At 42.6% G+C, this 27,137-nt stretch overlaps 1 protein-coding gene across 9 annotated transcripts in view; it reads right to left on the reverse strand.

Annotated features, from left to right (window-relative positions):
* Positions 1 to 2,651: 2,651 nt before the first annotated feature.
* The window catches only part of slit2 (slit homolog 2 (Drosophila)), a 112,197-nt gene continuing 87,711 nt past the window's right edge, over positions 2,652 to 27,137 (reverse strand). For 4 of the 9 annotated variants that reach the window (XM_037764832.1, XM_037764834.1, XM_037764831.1 and 1 more), the window contains 17 exons: positions 25,134 to 25,202; positions 24,730 to 24,801; positions 23,046 to 23,117; positions 22,809 to 22,880; positions 20,485 to 20,648; positions 18,198 to 18,322; positions 17,990 to 18,087; positions 16,143 to 16,282; positions 13,947 to 13,970; positions 11,607 to 11,700; positions 10,577 to 10,714; positions 8,823 to 9,063; positions 7,851 to 7,981; positions 7,614 to 7,768; positions 5,671 to 6,025; positions 5,303 to 5,517; positions 2,652 to 3,362 (listed from right to left, as the gene is read on the reverse strand). In XM_037764832.1, the coding sequence (XP_037620760.1) occupies positions 3,106 to 3,362; positions 5,303 to 5,517; positions 5,671 to 6,025; positions 7,614 to 7,768; positions 7,851 to 7,981; positions 8,823 to 9,063; positions 10,577 to 10,714; positions 11,607 to 11,700; positions 13,947 to 13,970; positions 16,143 to 16,282; positions 17,990 to 18,087; positions 18,198 to 18,322; positions 20,485 to 20,648; positions 22,809 to 22,880; positions 23,046 to 23,117; positions 24,730 to 24,801; positions 25,134 to 25,202 (2,422 nt within the window). In that variant the 3' untranslated portion in view covers positions 2,652 to 3,105. Of the gene's footprint in view, positions 3,363 to 5,040; positions 5,085 to 5,302; positions 5,518 to 5,670; positions 6,026 to 7,613; positions 7,769 to 7,850; positions 7,982 to 8,822; positions 9,064 to 10,576; positions 10,715 to 11,606; positions 11,701 to 13,946; positions 13,971 to 16,142; positions 16,283 to 17,989; positions 18,088 to 18,197; positions 18,323 to 20,484; positions 20,649 to 22,808; positions 22,881 to 23,045; positions 23,118 to 24,729; positions 24,802 to 25,133; positions 25,203 to 27,137 lie in introns of all 9 variants that reach the window. The other 5 variants (XM_037764835.1, XM_037764837.1, XM_037764833.1 and 2 more) reach the window with 2 other exon arrangements.

The following is a 27,137-nucleotide window of genomic DNA, read 5'->3' on the forward strand; positions in this document are numbered from 1 at the left end:
TGTGTTTGCACAAAATATCACTCGTTACCTGTAATACAAAACCCATTAATGGATATGGCATTTTTTCTATCTATGTATATTCTTTTGTCAACAAATCCCATGAAAAGAAGAAAAACAACAACGCGTTAGTCTGTCTCTCAATACTGAAGATATAAATCTCAAAAAAATGGTCACAAATATAGTTTTATTCATACATAAGGACAAAATAATTAACAAAATACTGTAAAATAAAACAGCTGGGCCCCAGTTTTTAAGGATATGTAACTAAAACAAGTCCAAATAGTGCATTTCTTGAAGAACTATTTACAGCTGCGGATTAATACACATTTGGTATGCTAGCGAGTATTTACACCAGCAGGACGGTGTTTGTGGGATTAACTCAAATACACTAAAGCGCCCATGTTCATGATAAGGAAGGAACATGTCACCAGTGCAACAGTGGGCCTTATTGATGTGTGGAGGTCTGGGACACAGAGGAATAAACTACTGTATATCAGGCTACACAGACAACAGTTAGTGGGGGAAAAGATCATTGTTGTTTTTGTTCATTTCATGGGTTTTGTTGGCAATAAGAAACATAGTTGGACTAAACTGGTCTAAGGGAGTGTGGACGAGCAGATCAGATCCGGATTATAAATGTCACAGAAGAAGGTTAAAGGGATAGTTTTGGTGTTTTGAAGTGGGATTGTATGAGGTACTTATCCATAGGCAGTGTATTACCTACAGTAGATGATGGTCGGCGCGTCCCCAGTTTACAGAAACAAACAGTAGTACCGACACAAGAGCAAAGCAATGTACTGCAAAGTAAAACATATTTTAGCCACTTAAAACAAAGGCTCACCTAAAAAAATCAGTATCAGTTTAAGTGTACGCTATATTTATAATATTTTCACTGCTTTATCTTGCTGTCAGACAGCTCTTTCCTTCACCTTTCTGATGGGGAACTGAACTGAAAGTGAAACGTATCTATGCTTTCTTCAAAGCCAGCAGGCTCAGATGACAAAACAGTATAGGAAAGTTTCATTTTCAGTTCAGTTCCCCATCGGAAAATATTCTAAATATAGTGTACACTTAAACGGATATAGATTTTTTTTAGGTGGGTCTTTCTTTTAGGAGGCTGAAATGCATTTTTCTTTGCTTTGCTCTCGTGTCGGTACTCCTGTCTGTTTCTCCAAACTGGGGGCGTGCCGACCGCCATCTACTGGAGGTAATACACTGACTAGTGATAAGTATCTCATACAACCCCACTTCCAAACATGCAAACTATCCCTTTAAATGTTTAACAAGAGACCGAGAGGGGATGTAAAGAGGGGAAGGTAAGGATGAAGGCATATCGCACAGTCCCTGCTGTATTCTCCATTTTATGCAACGTATCTTTAAAGAATAATGGAAGATTACTGTCCACATTAAAATCTTTAAAAATCATTGTCTTCATTATGTCGAGGGAAACATTTCTGACTTGCAAAAAAAAGCAAAAGGTGAGAAATGTGAGGTAAATATTGTGTTTAATAAACAAACATCAGTCAGGGAACTGACATTAGTCTGGGGATGGAGAAGAGGGGAATATAAAGCACAACGCACATGTGTAGAGGTGGGTGGGTGGGGGGAGGGGGGACGTATTTATCTGTTACACAAGGTGCCCCCGTACAGTAGGAGCAGGAAGTTCTATATAACATACAGATCAGGATCCAAGTCTACGGTACAAAAACTTAGCAGCAACATGTTAACATCGGAGACCAAGGGGCTAACAAAGTAGTTTCATTTAGAAAAAGTCACAGTATTCTTTAAGCATAAATTTGTTAAAAAGGTAAAAACAGTTCTAAGCATCCTCTAGGGTCAATGCTACTCACAAGATCTGTGTGTGAAATACATAGGTAGGGAAATTATCTATACATTTATACTCTAATATAAAGACCTTCTGGTAATGGCACAGTACAAACTCTCAGGAAACGCGACAAAAATATACAATGTCTTCACGTCACATTTGCAGATTAAAATGTAACTAAGGTCTCTGGCAAGCACAATAGTTTCAGTGATCAAAAAAACAACTTCTCTTCAACCAAAATAAAGGACACCATTTTGTTAGTTCAGCTATCTTGACAGATTATGTCTTTTTAATACAAAAATAAGGACAAATATAAATTAATATATATTAAAAGAATCAGATTGATACATAGGGGATCTACTGAATAAGTACAGGTATTTATGATACAATAAATACTTGTCATTCATGACTGGGGGGTAGATAAACAGAGAGTACTGTATTTAACCTGGCAGGTATTATGTTGAACTCTTCTACAGGTGAGAGCATTTGTATGTGTGTGTGTGTGTTTGTGTGTGTGTGTGTGTGTGTGTGTGTGTGTTGTTCAGTAGCTGTAAAAAATACCACAAGTTTGAGCACAGCTGTGTGTCGGATCGTGCACACAGTCTCAGAGGGTTCAGGAGGTCTGTTGAGGGAGACGTCAGACTACAGTGGTGGTTTCTTGTGTTGTAGGGGGTTATCACTGCCTGCCGTCTCCCCGTGCACCTTAATGCAGCTCCTCCTAGTGGTGAGTCTGTGATACTACCAGTTAAGGTTACTCCTAAAACACACAACTCACAGACAGGAAGCAGGGAGTCTACAGGAAGCGGTCAGCCGTCAGTGACCGGTCAGTCCTCCGGGGAAGAGACAGTGTGGCACACCATTGGAGTCATCATGACCAACAAAAAGATGGAAGGAAAAAGTCAACTCTTGTGTTTTTTTTTTTTTTGTCTTTTTCTCCACTTCATAATAAAAAATAAGTCTGTTTTTGTACTTTACAATACAATTCAACATCCCCACCGAGGAAGCATCAATCATCAGTCCAGCACTGACAAAGAAAAGAAACTCTTTTTTAAGTTGTTTCTCTTTTTTTTTTTTTGCCTTTTCTTTTTTTTTTTTTAAGGGTTTTTAAAAAAACAGTGATGGTGGGGGGGAAGGGACTGTGGAGGGTTTTCTCAGGAGGAATCAGGACCTTGGACAAGGGGGATCAAGTAAGGCGGGCAAGAACATAAAACATATCTGGAGGAGAGGAAATCTGCCAAGGGTGTTGTCTCTTTTTTTTTTTTTTTTTCTCTTCTCTTTTTTTATGAGGAACACTTTGTACAGCCACACTTGACCACTTTCTCCACTTCCTGGACAAAAGAAGAGCCGTCAGTGCACTGGAAGGTGTATTTCCTGCGTTTGCTGCGGAGGGGGGTGCAGCAGGTGCTTTGTCCGTCTGCTCCCCCCGGGCAGCTGCCCCGACACTCTAGGCGGGAGACCTTCTCCTGGGTTTGGCACGCCGCGTAGCCTTGCTGTCTCTGGTAGACATCTCGGATCCGTTCCCCTCGGCAGGCCACCTCTGCAGGCATGAGGAGGGAACAGGGAGGTTACAAGTTATCCACGCTTTTAACCGCTTTGAAGCGACAACGTCACAATGACAATAGTGATCTTAAGCCGCCCACACATGATCAGAATCGCTCTGCGCTGGCTGTGCCATTCTTTTCCTATGGGGAGAGTGGTGCCAGACTCATGGATGTATAAAGAGAACTGGATACAGCGTTGGAGAAGGGGCCCCGTTCATTCCTATGAAAGTTGCTCAGTGGCGCATGAAGCCAAAACGGCTCGACTTCCGACTGGAAAATTACCCGGATCTTCCGGCGGTCTTCCGCAACCATTGGCCCATAGAGGCGCAGTAGCGTATGCTCGGTCACATGGCTCGGTCACTGGGTCACAATGTCATGCTGTCGTCACGGCTTGCCAACTCCGCTTCCCAGCCCTTGCTCCAGCCTCAGTCTGGGTCTCATTCACATGAACGGAGGAAGGGAAATAACTCTGGATTCGACTATTAGTGCATTTTACAACTTTTAGGACCTCATGATCTAAATAAGGGCTATTCAAGTGTTCGTACTGGCAGGTTGATTCACCTCAAAAAAAAATTCCGACAGACGTCTCTTTCCCAATGTAAGTCTAAGGGAAAAAGTATTATTGGGCCTAATGGCATCACGTGACGGACACGGAAGTTGTAGTACCGCCGTTTGGCCACTACGAAAATAGGGATCAACGACCGGCGCTCTTCCCGGGGGTTTGGCCAGACTAGGCGGAAGCGCTACCCTTGGTGTGGCACACCGCTCAAAATTGCCACCAAGTGCTGCGCTCAAAGTTCAAATTACATCAACTTTGACCTTGGTTGCCGCTGACCTTTCAAAGAGCAACCAATGAGATAACAGCTGCAACGGTTGTTGCCTAGAAACAGTGAAGGGTGTTCCTTACGCACTTTTTGATGGCATATTATACCTGCGCTGAGCCTTGCCTTTGTAAAGGGCTCTGCGCCCAAGCTCGCGGTGAGCAAAGAGCAAATTTGTTATCATGTGAAGGCAGCTTTAATGTAAACAACTAAACAGTAACTCAACATGTCAGTTAAATGTAGAGAGGACAAGAAGAGGACATTCAAATGAGACAAAATGCCGCCATGAAGGATGACACACTGAAAAAATCCCTTGCTATAACGAAGCAAAATACTGTGAAATGTTGAGAAATTTGCTAGTATCAAAAAAACAAATCTGCCAATGGAGTACGACATGAGAGTTGTGAAATCATTTTTTTTACCTAAATAATTTGTCTTTTAACTCAGCAAAATGCAGGAGTTACTATGGATATTTCTGCTTCTTTATGTACTATCGATATTGGGATATAACCATGTAGTCCTGATTTCAGACTAGTTTCTTGACAACTCTAGTTACAAATAGATTGTATATCTTAGAAGAGACCAGTTACCTTTAAAAGAGTTTAATACTCTACCTTGATTGTCTATCTTGGATGATAAAAAAATAATCATTCTAAAATAAGATACTATGTCTACCTTTGAGTTATCATATTGCTGTGCGTAATTTAGAAGATGAAAAATAAAAAGCAAGGAAAACAAGGTGAAGCAGGGGCAGTGGGTGGACGTATTTTGGGTTATATTGGAGAGGAACCAAGAAACGAAATGAGAAAAAAAAGAGGGCGACAGACAGCGGGATGTGACCAGGCAGTCTCACCTGAGTTATCCCCCGCGAGGGATTAAGAGAAGGCTCAGGAGATGCTGAGTTGAAAAAGCAACGGGTTAAAAGCATTAACGCAGAGACATTAAACACTGTTAGACACACAAAGTAACAGACAGCAAAGCAGAAGTTTAGAAGAGGTGCTGTTAAGAGGATTAAAGAAATTCAAAAGCGTGTACAGCAACAGATATTATTTCTTAGGAGAATGTGAGTCAGTTTACTGTAAACGCATACGCATGTATCCCCTCTTTTTTCTCACCTCTGTCACACGCCTCCCCTGTATATCCACTGTTACACTCGCAGTAGGCCTTGCCCAGGCCCGACACTCTACATTTGCCGTGTTTACAGCGAGACAGACTGCAGGGGTTAGCTGCGTCCTGGTCCTGCTCATCACAGAGTACGCCAGCGAAACCAGGCTGGCAGCGGCACGAGTAGGAGTAGGAGTTGATTGGAAGGCAGGTACCATGGATACACCTGAGGATGGAGGAGGGAGAGACAGTAAAGATAAAAGATGTGGACAGATCTCCCGGCTAAATCCCTCTTCGGGTCTTGGACAAAAAAACTGTGGTGTTTAAACTCATACAAGTACTGTAATCACCCACACACCAACACATAGACAACACTCACTTGTTGCCATCACAGGGGTTGTTGACTTGCTGGTCACACACTGTTCCCGTCCAGCCCGGGTGGCAGGTGCAAGTGAAGCCACGATGTCCCGTTGGGTGGCAGTCACCCTGGACGCAGGCCCCTCTCTGGCAGGGCTGGCAGCCCGGCTCCACCCCGTGGCCCAGCCACTGTCTGGTGGTGCTCTGTGCGGTCCCGGAGCCTGGGGCCCCTGTCCCCAGCCCGGCCCCCAGGTCCTGGAGCTTCCCGTTGATGTACAGGTTACGGAGGCAGCCGTGGAAGCTGGTGCCGTTGCGTCCGCCCGAGCTATGCTGCAGAGACGAGAGACCCCCGGAGGCTGAGGCACGTTCTGGCATTCCTGGAGGAAGAAGGGATGAGAGAGATTAGAGCATCAAATTACACAAGGTACATATCATATATCATATATATATATACAGTATAAGTATATACCAGAAGTGCACAAAGTCAATCAGATGAAATTTTCTTTATATAGTGGCTTTTGTGCAAGATTGCAATGTGCGTTTCACACATAAGGGCCTGTGTCCACCAAAGCGTTTTTCCCGGCTGAAAACGCCAGGCGCTCTTCTGAAAACAGGAGCGCTTGAGAGCACTTTGGAGGTGCAGCGTTTTTCCAGCTGAGACGCTTTAAGTGCGTCTGGTTGCTATGATACAGAATATCCAAAGAAGTATACATGTCGGCACAAGGTAGAGTGCTTGCTCTGGATGAAGGGAAGGCTGAAGTACGTAGGGAGAGAGGACAAATCGGCCGGTCTATGTGGGTTCATGAGATTTTATGGGCATGGAAACAACTTTATTATCCCTCATGGGGAAATTGGTTTGGTCCAGTGCTCCACACATGAGGAGAACATAAAGTCCACCTTTAAAAACAATAAAAACAACAGCATAACATACACAATAACACCACAACATACTAATAATAATAAATACATTTGATCATGTTGTGTGGTAGACTATTTGTCTCGCCCCTGTGATTGGGCAGCTGGGTAAAAAGTGACAGTGACGAGTGCAGTGTTTTAACCAAAGTTGAAGATTTTTCAACTGTCCCGACCTGAAAAAATATGCCAAACGTGCAGCGGTTGGCGCAGAATAGACGCTCGGCGCCTCATCACGCTGCTGGTGTTTTTACCACAGTGTAAATACGCAGCGCTCAATTACAAAGCATTAAAAAAATACACTGGACTCAGGAAAAAAAGCTTTAGTGGCCCCTAAAAGGATAAAGACAACGGATTAAATAGTAAAATTAGTGTTAATAGTTATTTGAATACTAGGCTAAAATGTGTTAGGTTTTAGTTTGAAAATGAAAAGCGTTGGGATGCCTCTTTCCTCTGGCAGGCCGGTCTAATCTGCAGTTTATCTTTTTCTTTCTGTATTTTGGTAAAACTCTTAAAACGAATCAAGGTTTCTTTTAGTGATATTTTTTGTGGGCTTCAAATTTCAAATCAGGATAAAAATGCACATCAAGGCTACTTGTGGTTTGATGTTTTATGCCAGGGATTTTAAGTTAGTCTATGTTGGCCTTTGCTCCAATAGAAAAACATCCTTTTTTGTTATTTTTGGCTATCAGCAGGATATTGTGTGACGATCAATACACAGAACCAGTAAATATTCAAAATAATGCAACAGCACACATTTGAAGAGATCAATTAAAAATCTGCCTTATGTCCTGTTATTACGATATATTTATCACACATGACCAACAATGTGAATGTAAAGGACTTTATTTGACAATAATATATTACAAATATTCCTGTTTCTTTATAATTGTCTTTGCAAATAAACCAGATTTTCCTGAATAATACATAAATCTATGCAGTTATCCTCTTTGACCTGCAGTGGTATCGATTATGTATTTGTTTTCAGTCATTCAGACACACACACACACACACACACACACACACACACACACACTATACTCGGGTCCTTACCTCCTAGGTAAAGCGGAGAGTCTATGTTGAGTGTGGACTGTTTGCTGATGGAGTTGATGGATTTGGGCAGCCCGCCGTCGATGGACAGAGACAAAGTCTGGTCTGATGCTACCAACTCCACAGCGTGGAAGCTGCCATCATTCACTGTCTCCACACTGAGGGAGAGAGAAATTCGGTCTAAACGTTTCTATCATCAATCATGTGAAGTTGGACATTTCTGCTTGTATGTGCATGTACCTGTATATAGCAGAAGGAGGGTATGATCCGGTGTCGTAGCTGACCCTCAGGCGTCCCCTGTACAGCTCCATGGCAATGTGATCATTGTCCCCTTTATACAACAACACGCCACTGTCCTCATCTGTAGCAATCTGAAAACACAGCGGGATGTTTGTGTAAATTACCTTAAATAAATAAAAGTACAAAAACAACAATGTAAAACTACTCCTGTTACAAGTAAATGTCCCGCATTCAAATTCAGCCGCAAAATGTACAGGTACTCTACAGTACTGCACACTTAAACGTGTCTTTTGAGCTCTGAACTAAATTATATGACATAGCATTTCGTGGGTTGAAAATGACTCAACACGCCATCTACTGTTTTAAATTAGCCCTGAACCTTGCATGGCCAATGCTGAGGAGAGTCGACCAGTTGGGACCAGTGGGTAACCTCCGGGCCTGAGAAGTGAGGTCAATACAGAAGTGCCTTAAACTTGCATTCTTTCTAATAGCCAGCAGGGGGCGACTCCTCTGGTTGCAAAAAGAAGTCTGATTGTATAGAAGTCTAAGAGAAAATGAGCCTACTTCTCACTTGATTTATTACCTCAGTAAACATTGTAAACATGAGTTTATGGTCTCAATCGCTAGTTTCAAGTCTTCTTCAATACAGTATGATGTTCATTTAGTAAATGATGGTCCCATTTAGAGTCAAATAGACCATAAAGCAGGGTGTGCTTTAGGGGGCGTGGCTTCCTTGTGATTGACAGGTCGTTACCACGGCGTTGTCCGGTCTGGGAGTTGTCAGTGTTTTCGTCGTACAACTTTAACCCTTTCACAGTTCTGTCGTTGGGTGCAGAGCAGGTAGAGTACAATGTTTTTTTTTTAGCTTTTATCGCTGAAAACAGCAGCCTCCTGCGTCGGAAAACGTCGCTACGAGAGCGTTGACAGTGAACCAAAACCTCTAAATTATGAGACTCGGTATGAAGCGCACACCTGTAGGCTGATGTTGGTTTCCGGCGAGAGGAGGCTGGAGGGAAGTTGCAAGTAGGACTCGCGGTTGACAAAGTTGACACTGACGAGCGTCTCACAGCGTTCGCCCTCGTAGCCGTGGAGACACTGGCAGCGGGGGTCCGCTCCCATGACGACGCATTGCGCCCCGTTGAGGCACTCGTGGTTGTCACATGGGCTGGTGCGAGGAAGGACCATCGGGGGAGAGAACTCGCAGAATAACCCGCTGCAACACACACACAGACACACACAAACACACACATTGAATACAAATACCTAAAATTGTGCTCTTTAATTATTATATACAAGTATGATGGTGATACATTCAAGGGACTGTTTGTATCCTTTTACAGGTATAAATCTACCGGGTCGGGATCCCATGCACGCTCGCATATGCGCGCTCGCGTGTGGCTACGCTGTTCAGACCGCTCCTCTGCTTGTCTTCTGCCTCGTTCTCGCTCCACCTCACTTTCATGCGCGCACACTACACACTGCAGAAGAGTTAGTAGCTCTGAGATTATCTAGTGAATGTACAGTGGACGTTTGTGCAGAAATAACTGCTGCAGCTCCTCCAGACCAACAGAGGTTTTCCGGGTGCCGGTGTCTCCCTCCGGCTGCGGTCGCGAGGCGATAACGTTTCTCTTCCTGCTTCAGCCCCGGCACCGACCCGCTTTTCCTGCCTCAGCCCCGCTGCTTCAGCCTCCGGGCCTCCGCTGAGGCAGGAAAAGCGGGTCGGTGCCGGGGCTGAAGCAGGAAAAGCCAACACTAGGATCAGCATTGTTTCATGGAGAGACCTTCGTTTGGTCAGCTAACATTACTGCCAAGCAGGTGAAATATAGAGTGATATTGTGATTTTAGCTGACGTGTGTCGCCTCACTGTTTTGAGCGATGCTCGTTCATGTCTATTTAGAGCGAGCAAGCGCGAGCCCGACGCTGACTTTCGTTGACATAACGGCCACAGGTGTCGCTGTTAACAAGCATTTCTGAAAGTTACAAATAGTCCCTTTAGGTATGAGTTAATTTTTTTTTTAACAACTCTCAATTCCATAATTACCCAACCAGACAGGCTGACAATCTTCATCTACCTTTGTATAAAACATCTCAGTTTTCTATCAAATTTATCCATTTAATGGATTCCTCTCCGTCATTGTCTATGTCTAAAACAAAACTTTCTCTTAGAAACTGTAAATATAGCAATTACTCCTGCTTCTTTGAAACAGTTTCCAATGATGGCTTCTGAGATGGTTCTGTGTAACAAACCATCTGACAGGGTCAGGTAAGCAAATTTCCTCTCTGGGGATCGATAAAGGTTTGTCTTATCTAATGTTGTCTTTATTCTTGTTTTTTTAAAACTTATATTATTGCCAACTTGGGGTGCTACATCTGCGAACACAGACTGTTTTAAAAACTGTCTTTGTTGCTGCTTTCAGGGACAATTCAAAATCTGAGATTTACGAGTTAAAAAGAATTACAAGCTATAACAATGTTGGGAAATCAAACCCAGAACTCACAAACATGGAGGAGAGTATTTACTATAAAAAATCTTTTTTTCCACCCAAAATTCATTACCACACAATGATATGGTAACTTTGTGATAGATGGATATACAGAAATGTTAGAAATGTTTTAAAACATCGTCAGCACTGCACAATACTATTATTATGACACTGTGGTGAAGAGAGTAGTACTTTGATATCATCATCAGTTTGTGTGAGTACCTGCTGGGATGTGTACCTCACCTGTATCCCGCTAGACAGACGCAGGTGTATCCGTTGACTGCGTCGATGCACTGACCTCCGTTCTGACACTTGTTCTCCTCACAGTCGTCATAGTCCAGATCACAGTGCTCACCTACATAGCCTGGAGTGCACTCACACCTGAAATGTACACGCGCATACAAACACAGTTGATACTGAGCTTTAATCCTCAGACTGAGCAGCAGCCTTCTTGGTTAAACACACAGACAATCTGGAGGATGTACAAAGACGTATTAATGACACGCACACACACAAACCCAACCCTGATCTTAACCACGTGCCAGAATACAGAAAGAAATGTAGGACAGACAATGAAAGTTTAAGGTTTCAAGATGCCTGATGATGAGCACTGGCTTCCAGACATCATTATGTCTAAAGGCTGTTACACACCGAAGGCGTTTTTTTTCCCGTGTGATTAATTTGCACGTCAAGACATTTTTTCAAACTGTTTTTGTCATGAGTAATTTCACACAGAACGTGTATATTATGCTGCAAAGAAGGGACGTAATCTTAAAGGGACTGTATGTACGTTTTTATGTACGCAAATTCACGCATTTTCCTGTTGTTTTTTCGTCACGCCCCCGGTGTGTAAAGGCCTTAAGTGTTGATAACTTTATATAGCTTAGCAACGGAGCACACAAACACACACATACAGAGGCAGAGACACACCACACTGACCCCAGTACACATCGCAAGGGAGTAAAACTAAAGCAAGGTTTAGATAAAATCTGGAGAGGAAACCTTATGAGGGAGCCCAAATCACACTCCAAACACCTCCCCTCCACACACACACACAAACACGCGCGCACACACACACACACACACACACTGCTTATCCCTGCAGGGAAAAACCAGCGACTCATTTATTTCAGTACGAGAAATGTTAGTACTCAAATCCTGTGGGAGAGAAACAAGAAAACACTGCTAACTCCACTAACTCTGCATACGTGTGTGTGTGTGCGCGTGCGTGCATGCGTGCGTGTGTGTGTGCGTGTGCGTGTAGTCCACTCACTTGTATCCCTGAGGGGTCAAAATGCACTTTGAGTCGTGCTGACACGGGTTGAGCTCTGGAGCGCAGAAATCCAGTTTCTCCTCGCATAGCTCCCCTAGGAACACACACACAAATCATCTTAACACCGTTTCAATACTTTGCATACCATTAACAAAAATAATAAATAATAAAGTGAAATTATAATATAAAACACCTCAATATTTGCCAACTCTACCGCCTTTACAGTGTTTGTGCAATTGAGCATCTCAGTGTGTGTATGCAGTACTGTATGTATCTGTACTGCAGGCCCAGAAATGTGTGTGTGTGTGTGTGTGTGTGTGTACTCTGATGATGGATGACTCTCTTGTGGCCAGGACCAACACAGCACTCTGATAAATGATCTCATCTCTGGGAATGTCATATTCCTGATGATATCCCGCGCGTATATCCCAACGTTCCTGAAACTCTGAACTCCGAACAAATCGCTGATGAGGCATCAGGGAATAAACCAATATTCCTGACAGCACAAAGTCCATTCTGGGAATAATTACATGATCACCTGGGGATCAATGATGAACGTGTGTGAAACAATGGGAGAGGCATGTTTGTGCTTTGGAGCTTCTATTGCAGCAGTAACAGCGCTACCTCACTTATTTGGAAGCAGTCATATTAGCTTAAAGGGATAGGTCAGGTGTTTTGAAATGGGGTTGTATGAGGTACTTATCCACAGTCAGTGTATTACCTACAGTAGATGACGGTCAGCACACAGGATGGAGAAACAGACAGGAGTACCGACACGGAATCAAAGCAATGTACTGTATGACGGCAAAATGTTTCTTAGCACCTAAAAGAAAGGCTCACCTAAAAACAATCCATATCAGTATACGCTATATTTAGAATATTTTCACCGGTTTACCTTGCCGTCAGACAGCGCTTTCCGATCGGGAACTGAGGCCGTTATCTGTGCTCTGCGAAAGCAACCGGATCTGTAATTTTACCTCGCACAACACGGGATTGTTGGTCTAACGCTGCCTCGATCGGTTAGTCTGTATGTGCTGTTGTGTGACGACACAAACAGACTAACCAATCGAGGCAGCGGTAGACCAGCAACCCCTGAGTTCCGCGGGGTAAAATTATTGTTTTTTTCAATGGAGTCTGGTGGCTTTGGCGAGAGCATAGATAACGGCTTCAGTTCCCTGTCGGTAACATAGACTGTATAGCTGTCTCACGGCAAGGTAAACCGGCGAAAATATTCTGAATATAGCGTACAATGGGCCTTTCTTTTAGGAGGCTAAAATACGTTCTGCTCACGGCCCCGTCCACAGCAGTATATTGCTTTTCACCTGTGTTTGTCCTCTTGTCTGCTTCTCCAAACTGGGGGCTTGCTGACCGTCATCTACTGTAGATAATACAATGACTATGGATAAGTACCTCATACAACCCCACTTCAAAACACCCAAACTATCCCTTTAATAGATTCTTATTCTTAAAAGGGAATCCTCACATACGTTATAATTTAACAGTGGGTCTTGTCCCACTCCGCAGATTTTTTAGCAAGTTTTAATTGTATTTGCAGTTGTGTTTCTTATTTTACATGAATATGTAAATTATTTGCATTCATATTTTTGTTTTCTATGTGAGACTAGCTTATAACAAGTTGGTCACCAAAAAGTAGTCGTATTAGTCACAAGAACAGTTTTGAAGTGGTATACAGTAAGTTAGATATTTAGGTTGCAGGCAGCAGACTAGGACACCATCCAGATACGTGCTAGTCTCCACCAAATGCACAATTTACTCCTGTCTGAGTAAAGTTTGATAAAAAACTTTAGAGCCAAGCTGTTTATATCTGATATCACTGAGCCCTTAAAAAAAATTAAAGTGATCCGTTTTTAAAGATTTATGTATTCTGGAGGAACGAATGGTCTCGTGGCTGTCAGGCAGGCAGATTGAGAGATGGAATAATAAGATGGAAGTTTGGTCTTTTTATGGGAATATTTGACAACAACAAAATCATAGAAAATCACCAGCCTTCTCCTGTAATGTCAAAATGTTCACCTGGAATATTATGACACATTATTTACTTTAGTAGTGACATGTATGCATAAAGCAGCAAGCGGAATAACACCCAGACATCTGAGAAGATGAATTAAACACTCAGCGGTCTGTTTGAACATCAAGGACATGCTGCTAACATGGAGCATGACTGCATACAGTATGTTCAGTCTGTGGTACTGACGGCGAACATTTCTGGGCAGCGTGGATAAAGCACAGGAAATGAGGGAAGGAAGGAAAGGATGGAAGGAAGGAAGGAAGGAAGGAAGGAGAGAGGGACAGGAAGGACAGAGAGAAGAACAGACTAACCTCTCTCCACCTCATTGGTAGCAGCTGCAACCACAAAAAAAAAGACAGACGACATATGATAGAAAGCAGAGCGAGACACGAAAAGAGACACAGGACAGCGAGACATAGAAAAGACAGAGAGAGAACACCGCCACAAAGGTTAGCAGTCAGAGGTGATTAGCACAGTGCAAAAGCAGACAAACAAGTAGCAACAGACCCATGTTAGTTAGAACAAATATGATTTGTCTGCAGTTTATTACTGTAAAAAGGCCTTCCTTAAATGTGACATACATACTGTTGCAAAGTGGGGCAAGTAGAGAAGTAAAAGTCCCAATTATTCTTCCCATACACAACGTTACGTGACTCACACTTGGAGCACTTCTACAGCTGGACCCTATTTTCCTATGTTTTAATGTTATGTTCCTTATGTTTAACTGACTAATAGCAACAACAATTTCTGGAATTGGTCCAGTATTGAGTGAGAGCGCTGTAGACAGCAGCTGCTCACGGGCTTTAATATGGTGCTATTACGCTGGCACCGTTATTTACTTCCACTAAAAGTGCTGGTTTTTGCCATGACAGGCTCTGATTGTTATAGAGAGGTGAAGTCCCTCCACGTCCGGTGGACACCATGGGACCTTATTTTGGAAAAAATATGAACTGTAGTCAACGGAGAGAGACAAATATTGTTTTCATCGTGTTTGAATTGCGCCATGAATCACACATATAAGGTTTGTCAATTTAAAAGATCATTTTGCATTTCAAGAAAGTCACAATTTGTCGTGGGTTTGTCGTGGTATCATATAGTTTTGTGTGAAACTGCTCAGTGAACTCCATCTGACCACGCACAAGTGTAACGTTATCTCACCTGATGTGTTTTACACTGGTCTTTTTATCAGCCGGGAAACGAAAGAACGAACGACACCCGTTGCTGGCGTGAGTACATCCCAGTACGAAATACACAGGCATCGTAGCTTCAGAGAGAGAGACGTCACTTACGCGACTTTTGGGTTTGTAGTCTTTCTAATTACGTATTCATACTTCAACAGTTTTACAACAAACTGAGACTTTCTTGATTCGCAAAATTATCTTTTAAATTCACAAACATAATGTGTGCAATTCATGGAGCAATTCAAAAAGGATCAAAATATTATTTGTCTCTCGCCTACTGTACATATTTTTTCCGAAATGTGGTCCCATGGTGGTCCAACGGAAGGGGCGGGACTTTGACTCTCTATTATACTGTAAGTGTCTGACATTATGGAAAGAGTCTCTCGTTCTGAAATCTGGCGAGGTGACGAGTTGCCGGAAGACAGCCGGACAGAGTTTGTTGTGTTGGAGTAAAGAAACTGAGTTTAGTGTTATCTAACAGATTGTCAACATCATGGCTGAATATTTAGATGATTTTGACAATGTGGATGAGGTCTTTGAATTCGATGGCTGCCTGTATTTATTTGAACCAGAGTATACGGATATTCAGATTTCACAACCAGACCTTTCCTTGAGCAGGACTTGGACACAATAACAAACTCTGTAGGGTCCTTTCCATAATGTTGTCAGACAATTCTAACAATCTGAGCCTGTCAGTGACAAAAACAAGCACTTTTAGTGGACATAACGTTATATTGACGCTGCTTACTTGCCCTTGTTTCATCGAACTCCCTCAATACTAGACCAATTTCAGAAATAGTTGTCCCCATTAGTCAGTTAGACCCAAAAACATGGGGAAATAAGAAATAAGTTATCCTTTAAACTCATCAGTAGAACAAAAGATGAACGACTGTGTTCGAAAATATCTGGTTCTTTGATAAAAAGTCAAGGTACAAGCTTGTTTGTACATAAAATTTTCAAGGTAAAAGTTAACTACGATTCCCAAGGTGCATTTTGGCAAGACACATCCAATCACTGAGCTAAAAAGTATTTTACGTTTGCAGCTAACGACGGGAGAAAGTTTAAGATTAAGGGGAAAACTGACAACACAACCTGCAGCTCAAATCAATTGAGTTTTAATTTCTGATTCTTGACTGTATTCTTCTCCATGGCAACAGTGGCCAAGGCTCATGGGTATTGTAGTATTTTGAGCCATCTGCCATACCAAAATGATGCACCAAGGAAAATGATTTCCCTCAGAAACAAAGTTGAAATAATTAAAACTGGTGGCCATAACATAAACCTACAGGATTGTTGCGTTGTCCTGGAGAGTCACGTGGGTATTACCTGTGTATTCTGGCGAGCACATGCATGTGTAGTTGTTGATTCCATCGACGCAGGTGGAGTTGTTCTCGCAGTCGTTGTCTTCGCAGTCGTCAATGTTGATCTCACATCCGTCGCCTTCAAAGCCCTCTGGACACACACACCTGAGATAACACACACATCAGTAAGCAGGTATCGAAGGATAAACACATGTAGGGCCGCATGCAGAACATTGAGAAACAGAAATCTTTGGGATGACAAAGACAGACACACACACACACACACACATACACGCACACACATACACTTTCAATGCGTGCAGCTCATAACAGCAGTGTCAGCTCCATCTACATATCCCCAGTAGAGAGTCATTATTCTGTTAACGTGAGCGTGCCTCAACTCTGTAACTACTACTCAGGTTTATTACTGCGTACACACACACACACACACACATACAGAGTGGTATATTATGGGTCTAATAAAGAGCTCTTATGCGGCACACACTCGGGTGGATTAATATCTCATTATATAGTCAACGACAGCCCTTCACGATAAATATTCCACCCCGACGCTGGAGAAGGAAGAGAAAGCGTGCAAAGATGGAAATACAGACATGGAGAGGAAGACTGATATGAAAAAGTAACAGAGAAGACAGAGAGAGGGCGAGGAAAGAGAGAAGCAGGAGGGGGTGTGATCTTGGGCTGGTCTAATTGTCTGTGTGGGTGGTTAAAATCAGCTTGGAGCGCGCAGACAGGCGTCAGCTCCCCTCCTGTTACTGCGATACTTAACGGCCTAACCTTCTCATTAAAATTAACATGTTGGAATAGACGTATTCTCCTAACGGGCATCACTGCTGCCAAAAAGATGCAGGCTTTATGTTGGGAACCTCCACATAAAGTTGCAAAGACTTATTGGATTAACACATATGTTGATTAGGGCTATCAAAGTTAACGCGATAATAATGCGTTCACGCAAATTGTTGTAACGCCATAAATTTCTACTACGCCACAGCCTACAACGCTGTATCCAGTTCTCTTTATACATCCATGCTACGGAGCCTCCGTGTTGTTGTTTCATACATAAAGGTGCAACTCTCAACTGGTTCCACACAAAGTGATTGGTTGATGCCTTCGTGCGAACGCTCAGAAAATCGTCCTTGTTCCGTAAAAAAAATTACGGCACTTTTTCGCCACGTAATATTCGCGTTCCGTGTCAAAGTACTAAAAATATATTGACGTGCGAATAAAACGCTGCCAGTATGTAATGGCCTTTAGTCCCTAACATAGATCAAACTACAAAAAGGGTGGATCCTACGATTCCCATAATACAACTCTAGGTGCTACAACTTTCTGTTGTAAATTTGAAGCCTCAAATCCAATCTGAGATAACCTTAATGACTTCATCGGGGTTATTTTTCCAGACTTTAGAAACCTCCGTCCAGAGCCACAGAAGACATTACACAGTTTTCATAAAGTTGAGTAGTATTCCTTGAGACCAGTAATCTGATATCTAAGGCTGCCCCCTCTCAGTCGATTATTCGGCTAATCTGTAGTTTTGGTTTTAGTCGACTGAGATTTCTTTAGTCGATTAGTTGTTTTTTATGCTTTTTTTCACGCTGAATGACTAATATCAGAAAACCCTATGAGCACATATCTGTTAAACACAAGATTTAAAGTGGTGCTTTAGTGAGATTCTTTGTGGAGAAACTCAGTTTTACAGATCTGTCGAAATCAACAAAATCATTTATGTGTAAGTCGACTAAGAATTTCTTTGGTCGAGGACAGCCCTATTGATATCCACTTGTAAAATAGTTGGAAAGCCTCTTTGACATAACCCATATAGGGATAAAAGCAAAAAAAATTGTCTCTCACCAAAAGTTGCTCCCTTCTCCTTCCTTCAGGTGGCAAGTGCCGCCATTTAGGCACGGGTTACTGATACAGGCGTGAATGGGCTCCTCACAGTTCTGTCCCTAAATGCAAACACACACAGACATTTAGTGCTTTCAAAGAACAACAGCTTCTTATAATCGCAGTATTTGCAAGTGAAAACGACTGTTTTGGCTTTCCACAGTATGCGTACCTTAAAGCCATAGGGGCAAGTGCAGCGGTAGTAGTGCACCGGGTCATTGGAGCAGGTGCCATCGTTCTTGCAGGGGTTGGACAGGCAGGGATCACACTTAGCCTGGATGCTCATATCCACTGGACCTGTGTGATGCAAACAAACACAAAACACACACACACACCACAGAGACGATTAGCTTCATATAATGTTCTACATTTGGCAGAGTAAGACGGGTCAGAACACATAGGTTGACATACATTCACTCAGCTGTACATTATCAGGGACCTGCATCAACTCAAGTCAACTTTTTGTGCTGCAGACAAAAGATGGTGTTTTTTCCCCACTGGCTGCTATGTATGTATTTTTGACATTTCACTTTGAATATTTTAACAGTCATTATGAAATATTGTCTATTTATGTGAAATATATGCTAATTTATGCTAAAAAAACGTGTGCACAAGGAGATTATTAAAAGGTGTATGGATTCAATAAGCGAGACTTGCAGACATGTTACTTTGCAGGGCCATGACATGTACAGGAGACAAACATATTCCCAAATTTCATGACAGAACATCAAGTTCCAACAGTTGGGACACACAATACTGGTCAGAACATGAGGGCTGAATGGGAAACACAGCGGTTCTGTTCGGTTACGCCTCGTTTCCACACAGTTTTCTTTTGTGTCCGTATATCCGTATAGTATTCAGATTACGCCCCCCTAGTGTTCAACACAAGGAATCCCTTTCTGGATGGATAGAAACACCATCGCAGATATGGGAGAGAAGCTACTACATGTATATAAAACACTCTTTATATCTATGAGTTACTGTCTGTTTTTCGCCATCCAGTATAGACGAGTCACATTTACAATGGTACATTTATTCCAAGTTCATATAGTATATAGTATATACCTCTTTAACAAAATAGTTCACAAATATGCCGTTGAACTTTTCACTTAGAAAAAAATGTATAAATAGAGTTGTATTACATTCATCAATCAGTTTATTAATTCACTAACATGCATAACATGCTAACTTCCTGTGGCACACAGCGTACTTGAGGCAAATTACGTACGGGAAAAAAAAGGGAAACATATCGAAGATCCCAGAGGTTCCCATAGGATTGAATGAACTTCCGGTTGACTCATAAACGTACACAGAGCTATGTGGAAACGAGGCGTTAGGGCTCAAAAGGACGAGGAAAACTGGGCCGGGACTGTCTGGAGGAGCTGGGGAGGAGGAGAGACTGAGGAGGAAGTACTGGGATATGATTGGCTACTTTACCTGGCACCAGAAAACCACAAGGCCCCGGGACTTCTACAGTGCGTCAGTTAGATTAGGTTAAAAATAGGTTTCAGTCATGTATTCATAGTTAACGTGATATAATAAGGTTTAAAGGTCAACAGTCAGTAGCATTTTGCAGTATGATGAGTTACAGTCACGATCATGCTCACAAGCGAGTTCAAAGGACTGTATGTAAGTTTTTACACTTATAAAAGTTTTTTAATCGTTTTTTATTGACAATGTGTGAACAGGTTGTAACCTATGAAATGAGACCTTCTGCAACTTTCTGGGTTTCTTCTATCAGCCTGTAGACTGCTTTTAATGTGAAGAACCTGAGCCCACGTCGGGGGAAAACTAGGATCAACATCGGCCTGTCCTTCGATTCATGGAGGGACCTTCGTTTGGTTTTGGGTACTAAAACAGACCCCGAGCTGGCAAAATTCCTATTGGACAGGTAAGCTAACATAACTGCCAAGCATGTGAAATATACAGTGATACTGTGGTTTAAGCTGTCAATCACATTCAGTCTGGTGTGTGTCGCCTCACTGTTTTGACCGATGCTTGATCGCGTCTACGTAGTGCGAGCACAAGCGTGAGCTGCAAGGACGCTGACTGTCGTTGACTTAACGTCCACAGGTGTCGCTGTTAACAAACAATTTCTGATTCCTACACAGAGCCCCTTTAAAAATGTTGTTGACGTCCAGTGAAAACCATCACTGGCATCGGCTGACAAAACCCTGTAAAAACTAAAAATGCGCCGTCACAAATGTTAAAACAAGGCTGTTTTTTTTTTCTCCATGTAAAGTTGACATTTTGGAGATACATGGTTTTCCTCTAGGAGTCCTCATCGAAATGTGTATTTGATGGCACTTCATAATAATGCTGGTCTGCAAAGTATGTGTGTGCATGCTTTTGTTTTTGGACACCTAATAAAGTGCATTTATACACTCAATAAACAAATCTGGCATGTGCATGTGTCCCAGTGCTACAGTACTGTATGTGTGTTGACAGCGTACGTTTACCTGTGCAGGTGAACTTCTTGGACGGCGTGGTGAGCAGCAGTTTGTCGGTCATGTCACCGGGCCCGGCACAGCGGGCGATGCCAGGCTCCTTGTAGCCGCTCTTCACCCAGTCGGACAGCCACTGCATGTGGCAGTCACAGTGCAGAGGGTTGGCTCCCAGCGCCCTGCCAGAGAACAATGTTCAGTCATAATTACAGGAGGAACTCTCAGCACTTCATTTCAGATCCAACGTGCTGGAATAGAGCCAAAACAAAACTGTGTGAATACTAAAGACTGAGTTGTACATCACTGTCAAATTAAGCATTAAAGCGTGGTATATTTCTACCATGAATAACTGAGAAGATTTGGAGCATCTATCTCATGCTGGTAGCAGTGCTGGCGATAATATTTCTCAACCTTAAAACACTTCCCATGAAGTTTTCCTGATGTTCTACAGCCCAGTAAACAAAATCTAAGGTCATTTTTTAAAGGTAACTAATGGAGCATCGCATTAATCCAGGCAGAGCACTGAAGTCGTGCTTGCAGAAGCTCATTAGCATCATCTGCTTTATTCATGCTCCACAATGACTGGCTCATTCATCAGCTACTTGGCTACTATCTGACTCGTAACCAATCATGCCTTTATAACCTGATTACTGCTGATAGTTTCATGTCGACACCCTTTGTTTCTCCAGCTGAAAGTGGGGATTTCCCCCAGCCCCACGCCACCTGTTAATTAGATATTATTATGTGCATTTTGGTCCTTTTCTGGGGCAATTTTAGGGAGCAATCACAAGCCATAGTCTGTTTGGGGAGTCCAAATCAGAGTGAGATTGATACTTTTGGTTTGTTTTCCATTAAGTCTGGTTCGGTTTCACAGTGCAAAAATTAAAGCCGACCAAATAAAACATTTATTTGATGAGGGGCGTGTATGAAGGAGTGAATTTGTCACTGACAACACAACACATCCATGAAGTTTTCCTGATGTTCTACAGCTCAATAAATAAATTATAGGTCATTTTTTGAGGTAACTAATGGAAGTTGCGCTTGCATAAGCTCATTAGCATCATCTGCTTTATTCATGCTCCACAATGACTGGCTCATTCATCAGTTACTTGGCTACTATCTGACTCGTAACCAATCATGCTTTTATAACCCGATTACTGCTGATAGTTTCATGCCAACACCTTTCCTTACTCTAGCTCTCTCAACCACCTCCGACCCAATCTCTGCCTTATCTGCTGAATTATTGGTATTGGTGATTTAACTAAGTTATACATGTACAGTTATACATTATCTACGTTCATGTATGTGTTTATTTTGGGGTACAAACAGACCCTTTTACAGTTTGTAAACAATGATGACGTACGTATTGTGTGTGCACACAGTTTGGCAATGAAATTAAGGTGGAGTGCAGTAGTTTGTCGAGCTATACAAGGGCATTAACCAGCAGAGATCACAAATGCAATATAAAGAATTTGACCGTGACAAATGGTGACTGACTTCCAGATCTGTGTGCTTTTAATGAGTCGGTATAATCCATTAGCCCGTGGCCCAATATTTACTTGCCAGATATATACACATATTTGGTAGAAAAACCTAGCATATAACGATGCACCAGCTAGAAATTACGAGCATACAAGCCACTAGATGTTTACAACTACTAGATCTGTTGAGGGTAGAGATAATATTAGACTAGTGGTCTGCAGTGGGATATAAGTGGAAAAAGCAGCAGCCTCTTACAAGCGCTATCCATGGTGCTGATCCTCGTGAGCGCCCCGAGGGGCATTCCTACCAGCAGGTAACTGAAAAGTTGTTAGCATCATCCTTCCCTTGTGTTCCATCACTGTGCTCTTTCTACAGAGTGCTTAGTAAACATCGGTAAACTGAGGAAAGTAATAGTTCTTTAGTGTGTGAAGTCAACTTTCCTGTTCTTAGTTACCACTGTGCTTTGGATTTCTGCACTGCTCTGAGTCTCCCCGCCGTTTTGCAGTAAAGTAGCTACAAAGAGTGGTGCACTGCTCAGAGGAGGAAGGAACTATAGAATCCCACCTTATACTGTATACACCAGCCTTTAATTTCAATAGTAAATATTATAGAATGAGAGGAGAAAAAGGCAGAAAGGAGATATCTGTAGATGGGTTTGTTGCTCAGTTACATTTTGCAGCCTGATACATTCACAGAGACGCCTCACTGAAGAGACATTTTCCTTTCGGACGATGAGAAAAGGCTCTTTTGTCATGTTAATGTGTTTTACTTATTCTGCAATTCTATAGTAGACGCTTCAATCCTATAGAAAGACATGAACTGTGATGTGTGTGTGTGTGTTTTTTAATGTTACTCACAGGTGGGAGAGTGACGACAGGTCTTTGAAGGCTCCCTCTGGTATCAGTGATATGTCGTTACCATGGAGAGACCTAAGAAAGGGCGAGATACAGAGGAAGAAAGAGAGAAAAAGGGTATAGAAATGTAGAAAAGAGTCTGGATGTTAAAAGGCTGGATTGCTTCTTTAGCACCGGTCTGACTTGAAATGTTTCTGAGTTATCCGCCGCCGCCTTACAGGTGTCGCAACAGATACTCACAGCAAACGGAGAGACTTGAGTCCATCGAACGCCCTCACTGGTATGCACCGCAGGCGGTTGTAGCTCAGGATTCTTTACACACAGAATAAACATGTTGGCATGGAGACAAATGCAGATGTTTTTTTTTTTCAATAAAGCTTCAAATGCAGCAAGGAGCACAATCAGAGCACGATCCTGTTTACAAAGACGTACCACTGAGCAAAGCAGTAGAGCAAAGGCACACACACACACACACACAATTTAACACACTTTTCAGAATAAACACATCCATTCAGTCGGAAACACACACACACACACACACACACACACACACATATACATAAATCTTTCACGCAAAGTGGGGATTTTTTCCCCTCGTTGATCAGATTTGTGCATTTTGGTCCTTTCTGGGGCAATTTTATTGACAGTAACACATAGCACATAAGCCCTGTTCAGACCTGGTATTAACATGCGTCCTGGGTGATCCAATCACAAGTGGACCGCTCTAAGTACAGGCATGAACGCACTCCAGGCGCATTGACGATGCATTGAGATCCGATCACTCTGAGCCGCATATGGCCACATTCTTTTAGTAGTGTGTACGCGAATGTGTCCTGGGCCACAATAAGGGCCGCCTACTCAACTGACGTCCTGCTGGACGTGGAATGGAAATGGCTTCAGTGCACCGATCCTGTCGGTACAACTGTATTTTCTTTATAGGCTATAGCAACACATTAAAATGTATCTTATCTATAGGCTACATATCTACAGACTATCAGACTAGGCATGGGAAGTGCATTAATATCATACTGTCTGTGATGTGTTGTGTTTTTGCAGACCTGACACCCACTTGCCCACAAGCTCTCGTCCCCGGCTACGGTGGTGTCGGTAGCACGGAGGTCCGGAGGCGACCGCCGTTAGACAATAAACGCATATTTTGATGTTAATAAAATGCACCTAAATTCACAAATATGTAGGATATTACTACTGACATTCCTGTAATATGACGTCACAACGTCTGCTGTATTAGCCATGTGTTAACTACGTGTTTATTTGCATACAGAGCGTGGAACATGAGATCGGAGCACAAGTGATCACTCAAGACGCATGTGGAAATGCATTCTAATGCCAGGTGTGAACAGACGTATATTTAAAGTGATCGGATCATCCAAGACGCATGTTAATGCCAGGTCTGAACAGAGCCACTGACACACTACGTTTAAAACACATTTAAGTCTGTAGCTGGAAACAAAACTCATTGACCCAGACCGGTCAATCTTCCACTCTTTGACTGGTTCGTTTTTTTAAAATTCTGCTTTATTCATTATTAATTGTTGTTGTTTTTTACAGCGGTTTGTGTGCGGTCAGCATTTTCTTGTACTTTTGGCTGTGGTGCCGATATTTTTAACTGCTTGTGACTGCATACTCAGTTGCTTTCTGAATTTAAAAAAATGCTATTTTTTTGCTAACAGTGCACAAAAAAAGCCCTCATTCACAGGCTCCTATGAGTTACCTACTGTATGGTGTCCCACATGGGACAGTATTCATGTGTGACTATATGACAACTCAACAAAAGGAACTCCTTATTTGATTTCTGCTTTCCTTTTGTCAAGGACATCTTCTCCCTGAGCATTTATGAACTACACACACACACACACACACATACACACACACTGCAAAGGGACTGATGTAAAGCCAGACTCACAGGGTAAGCAGCTCAGACATGTTACTGAGGCTGTGGTTGGACAACGTGCTGATCTGGTTGTTACTCAAATCACTGGAAAGGAAACAATAACAGAGACATAAAACACACACAGGCAGCACTGTCAACACATGCATTAACAAATACACACACAAACTATATGCAGCGCCGTACGTACTCCTCTGTACGCTACGGCGCTCGCATCTGGGCCAAATTAGCTCACATCAACGGTGATAGAACGCAGAGCTCTGATATAATACCAGTCAGTTAGTTTTGGTCTTTAAAAGCAGAGTGCAGGAAAACACAGGCCAAGTCACGATCCTCATTACAAGTGTGTTTGACTGAGCAAAACTCTGACTTTGTGATGTGAGTGTACAGTATGCTGAGGGCATGTGGGTGAGACTTACATGAGTGTTAAGTGTTTGTAATTGGAGAGCTCCACAGGAACCTGAGTGAAGTGGTTACCATCCAGATACCTGAGAGACAGACAGAGAGAAACAGAGAGAGAGAGAGAGAGAGAGAGAGAGAGAGAGAGAGAGACCAGGGCAGAGAGAGAGAGAGAGAGACAGGGTTTGGAAATACAAGAGAAATGTGGAAGATGTAAGGAGGATTGGGAAAGAGAGAGAGAGAGAAAATGAGGAGGGAGAAAATGAAGTTATTCAGCCATGTGGGAAATTCCTCATCTTCAGCAGTGTGAGCAGTCATTACTGCTGCAGCCATAATAAACACTGGAGTTTAATATCCCCACAGGCATCCTAATACAGTATAACCACCCTCTCCCTTTTATACACACACACACACACACACACACATGCACAGCTGAGATCATATCTCCTTCACTCTGTGAGAATGTGCTATTAATCTGGCGTATTAATTAAGTCTTTGTTAATATTGGAAAAAGCATGTTCCCCTCAGGTGAAATAGAGAAATGATGGAAAACATCAGCAAGCCTGCTGTCTGATGTTTAATTTAGGGCTATCATTTTCTGATTATCAGGGATTTTGTGTGTGTGTTGAGATGAGTTTCAGGAATAAAATCCTCTGCATGTGTTAATGTTTCACGTCTTCTGACTGGGGATGTCACGAAAAAAATACTTCAGTACTAAGTCGATGCCAAAATTCTGAAAACGCGACGGTACTTGTTTTTCTACAGTACCGTAAGTACCGTCAGAGCTCGAAACTAAAGGCACACCGTCGTCCTGGGGACGATAGAAAATGTGTTTGGGATGCATTAAACTCACTAGTGATGTGTCCAGGGCAAATAAATAATAAAACCAGCTGTTTGAAGGAGCTGTTTTCACAGCAATAGAAAATAGAGAGGGACTAATGACCTGTTTAACTTCCTAACATAAATCAGTATGCAAATGATAATAAAGGAGTGGATGTTGTAGTATATGGGATTTATTGATTTGTTTTTTACCGTGGTAATGAGAATCGTTATAAGTTATACGTTTTCTGAGGCCGACAACTTTGATGCTACACTGGCAGCAACTCCATGTCAACTTCATTCTTTTCCCCGAGTTCACACACCAGACGTCAACACTACGTAAGCGCGACTGATGCGTTCATCTTTGCAATCCACACCTGCTCCGACCTCCATTATGGCTTCACTGTCCTCAGAGCCAGCTGTCCTGTCAGCAGCACGGCTCATGAGGTGCTGGCAGGACAGCAGGCGGACTAGCTGTCTTCACCAGGCTGGGCAACAATATTCACCCCTGCCTATTGTAGCTCTACAAGCCCAAAGTGAGCCTGGAAAAACAAATGTTTGGATCCTCATAGATATAGTTAATACCTTCACAACATAAAGACAGTGGGAGATTTGTGTGATTTGAACTTCTGCCTATGGATATCACACTTTACCAACGTCACCAGAGCAAAAAAAACATCAACGTGGGGGTACTTGGCGCGGATGTTACATTTTAGTTATTATGACTAAGGTTCAGGAACAAGCTAATTCAAACACCTGCACCTTGTTAATTATGCCACCTGTGCCTCACTAATTCAACCACCTGTGCAGACTATATTTGTGTGTCTAATCCTTTCTCTTCTTTTGTTTTAGCTCTCACAATCCTCCTCCCTAAACTCTGTACTTCTCCTCTCTCCCCTCTCAGCGGCCGGCACCGTTACCACTCAACAAGGAGGTCCTGGAATCGTACCCTGGGGGGATGACGAAGCATTAAGCTCATCGAAACGCGCCCCCACCTTGAGTCTCGACTCCCGGGTTCCCAGACTCTACAGCCACACCTGACACCGCTCGGCATCGTTCATCCCCAGGCAATCAACCCTCTTTCATCCCTTTCCTCGATCTCACCGTCCTACCCCGGCAACCTCTAGCCATTCAAATACATCTACTGAAATAGAAGCTATAACACTACAGAAATCCTTCAAAAGATACTGCCAATGTGGATTGCC

This window comes from Sebastes umbrosus, chromosome 3, assembly GCF_015220745.1.
Source record: "Sebastes umbrosus isolate fSebUmb1 chromosome 3, fSebUmb1.pri, whole genome shotgun sequence".
Taxonomy (NCBI): Eukaryota; Metazoa; Chordata; class Actinopteri; order Perciformes; family Sebastidae; genus Sebastes; species Sebastes umbrosus.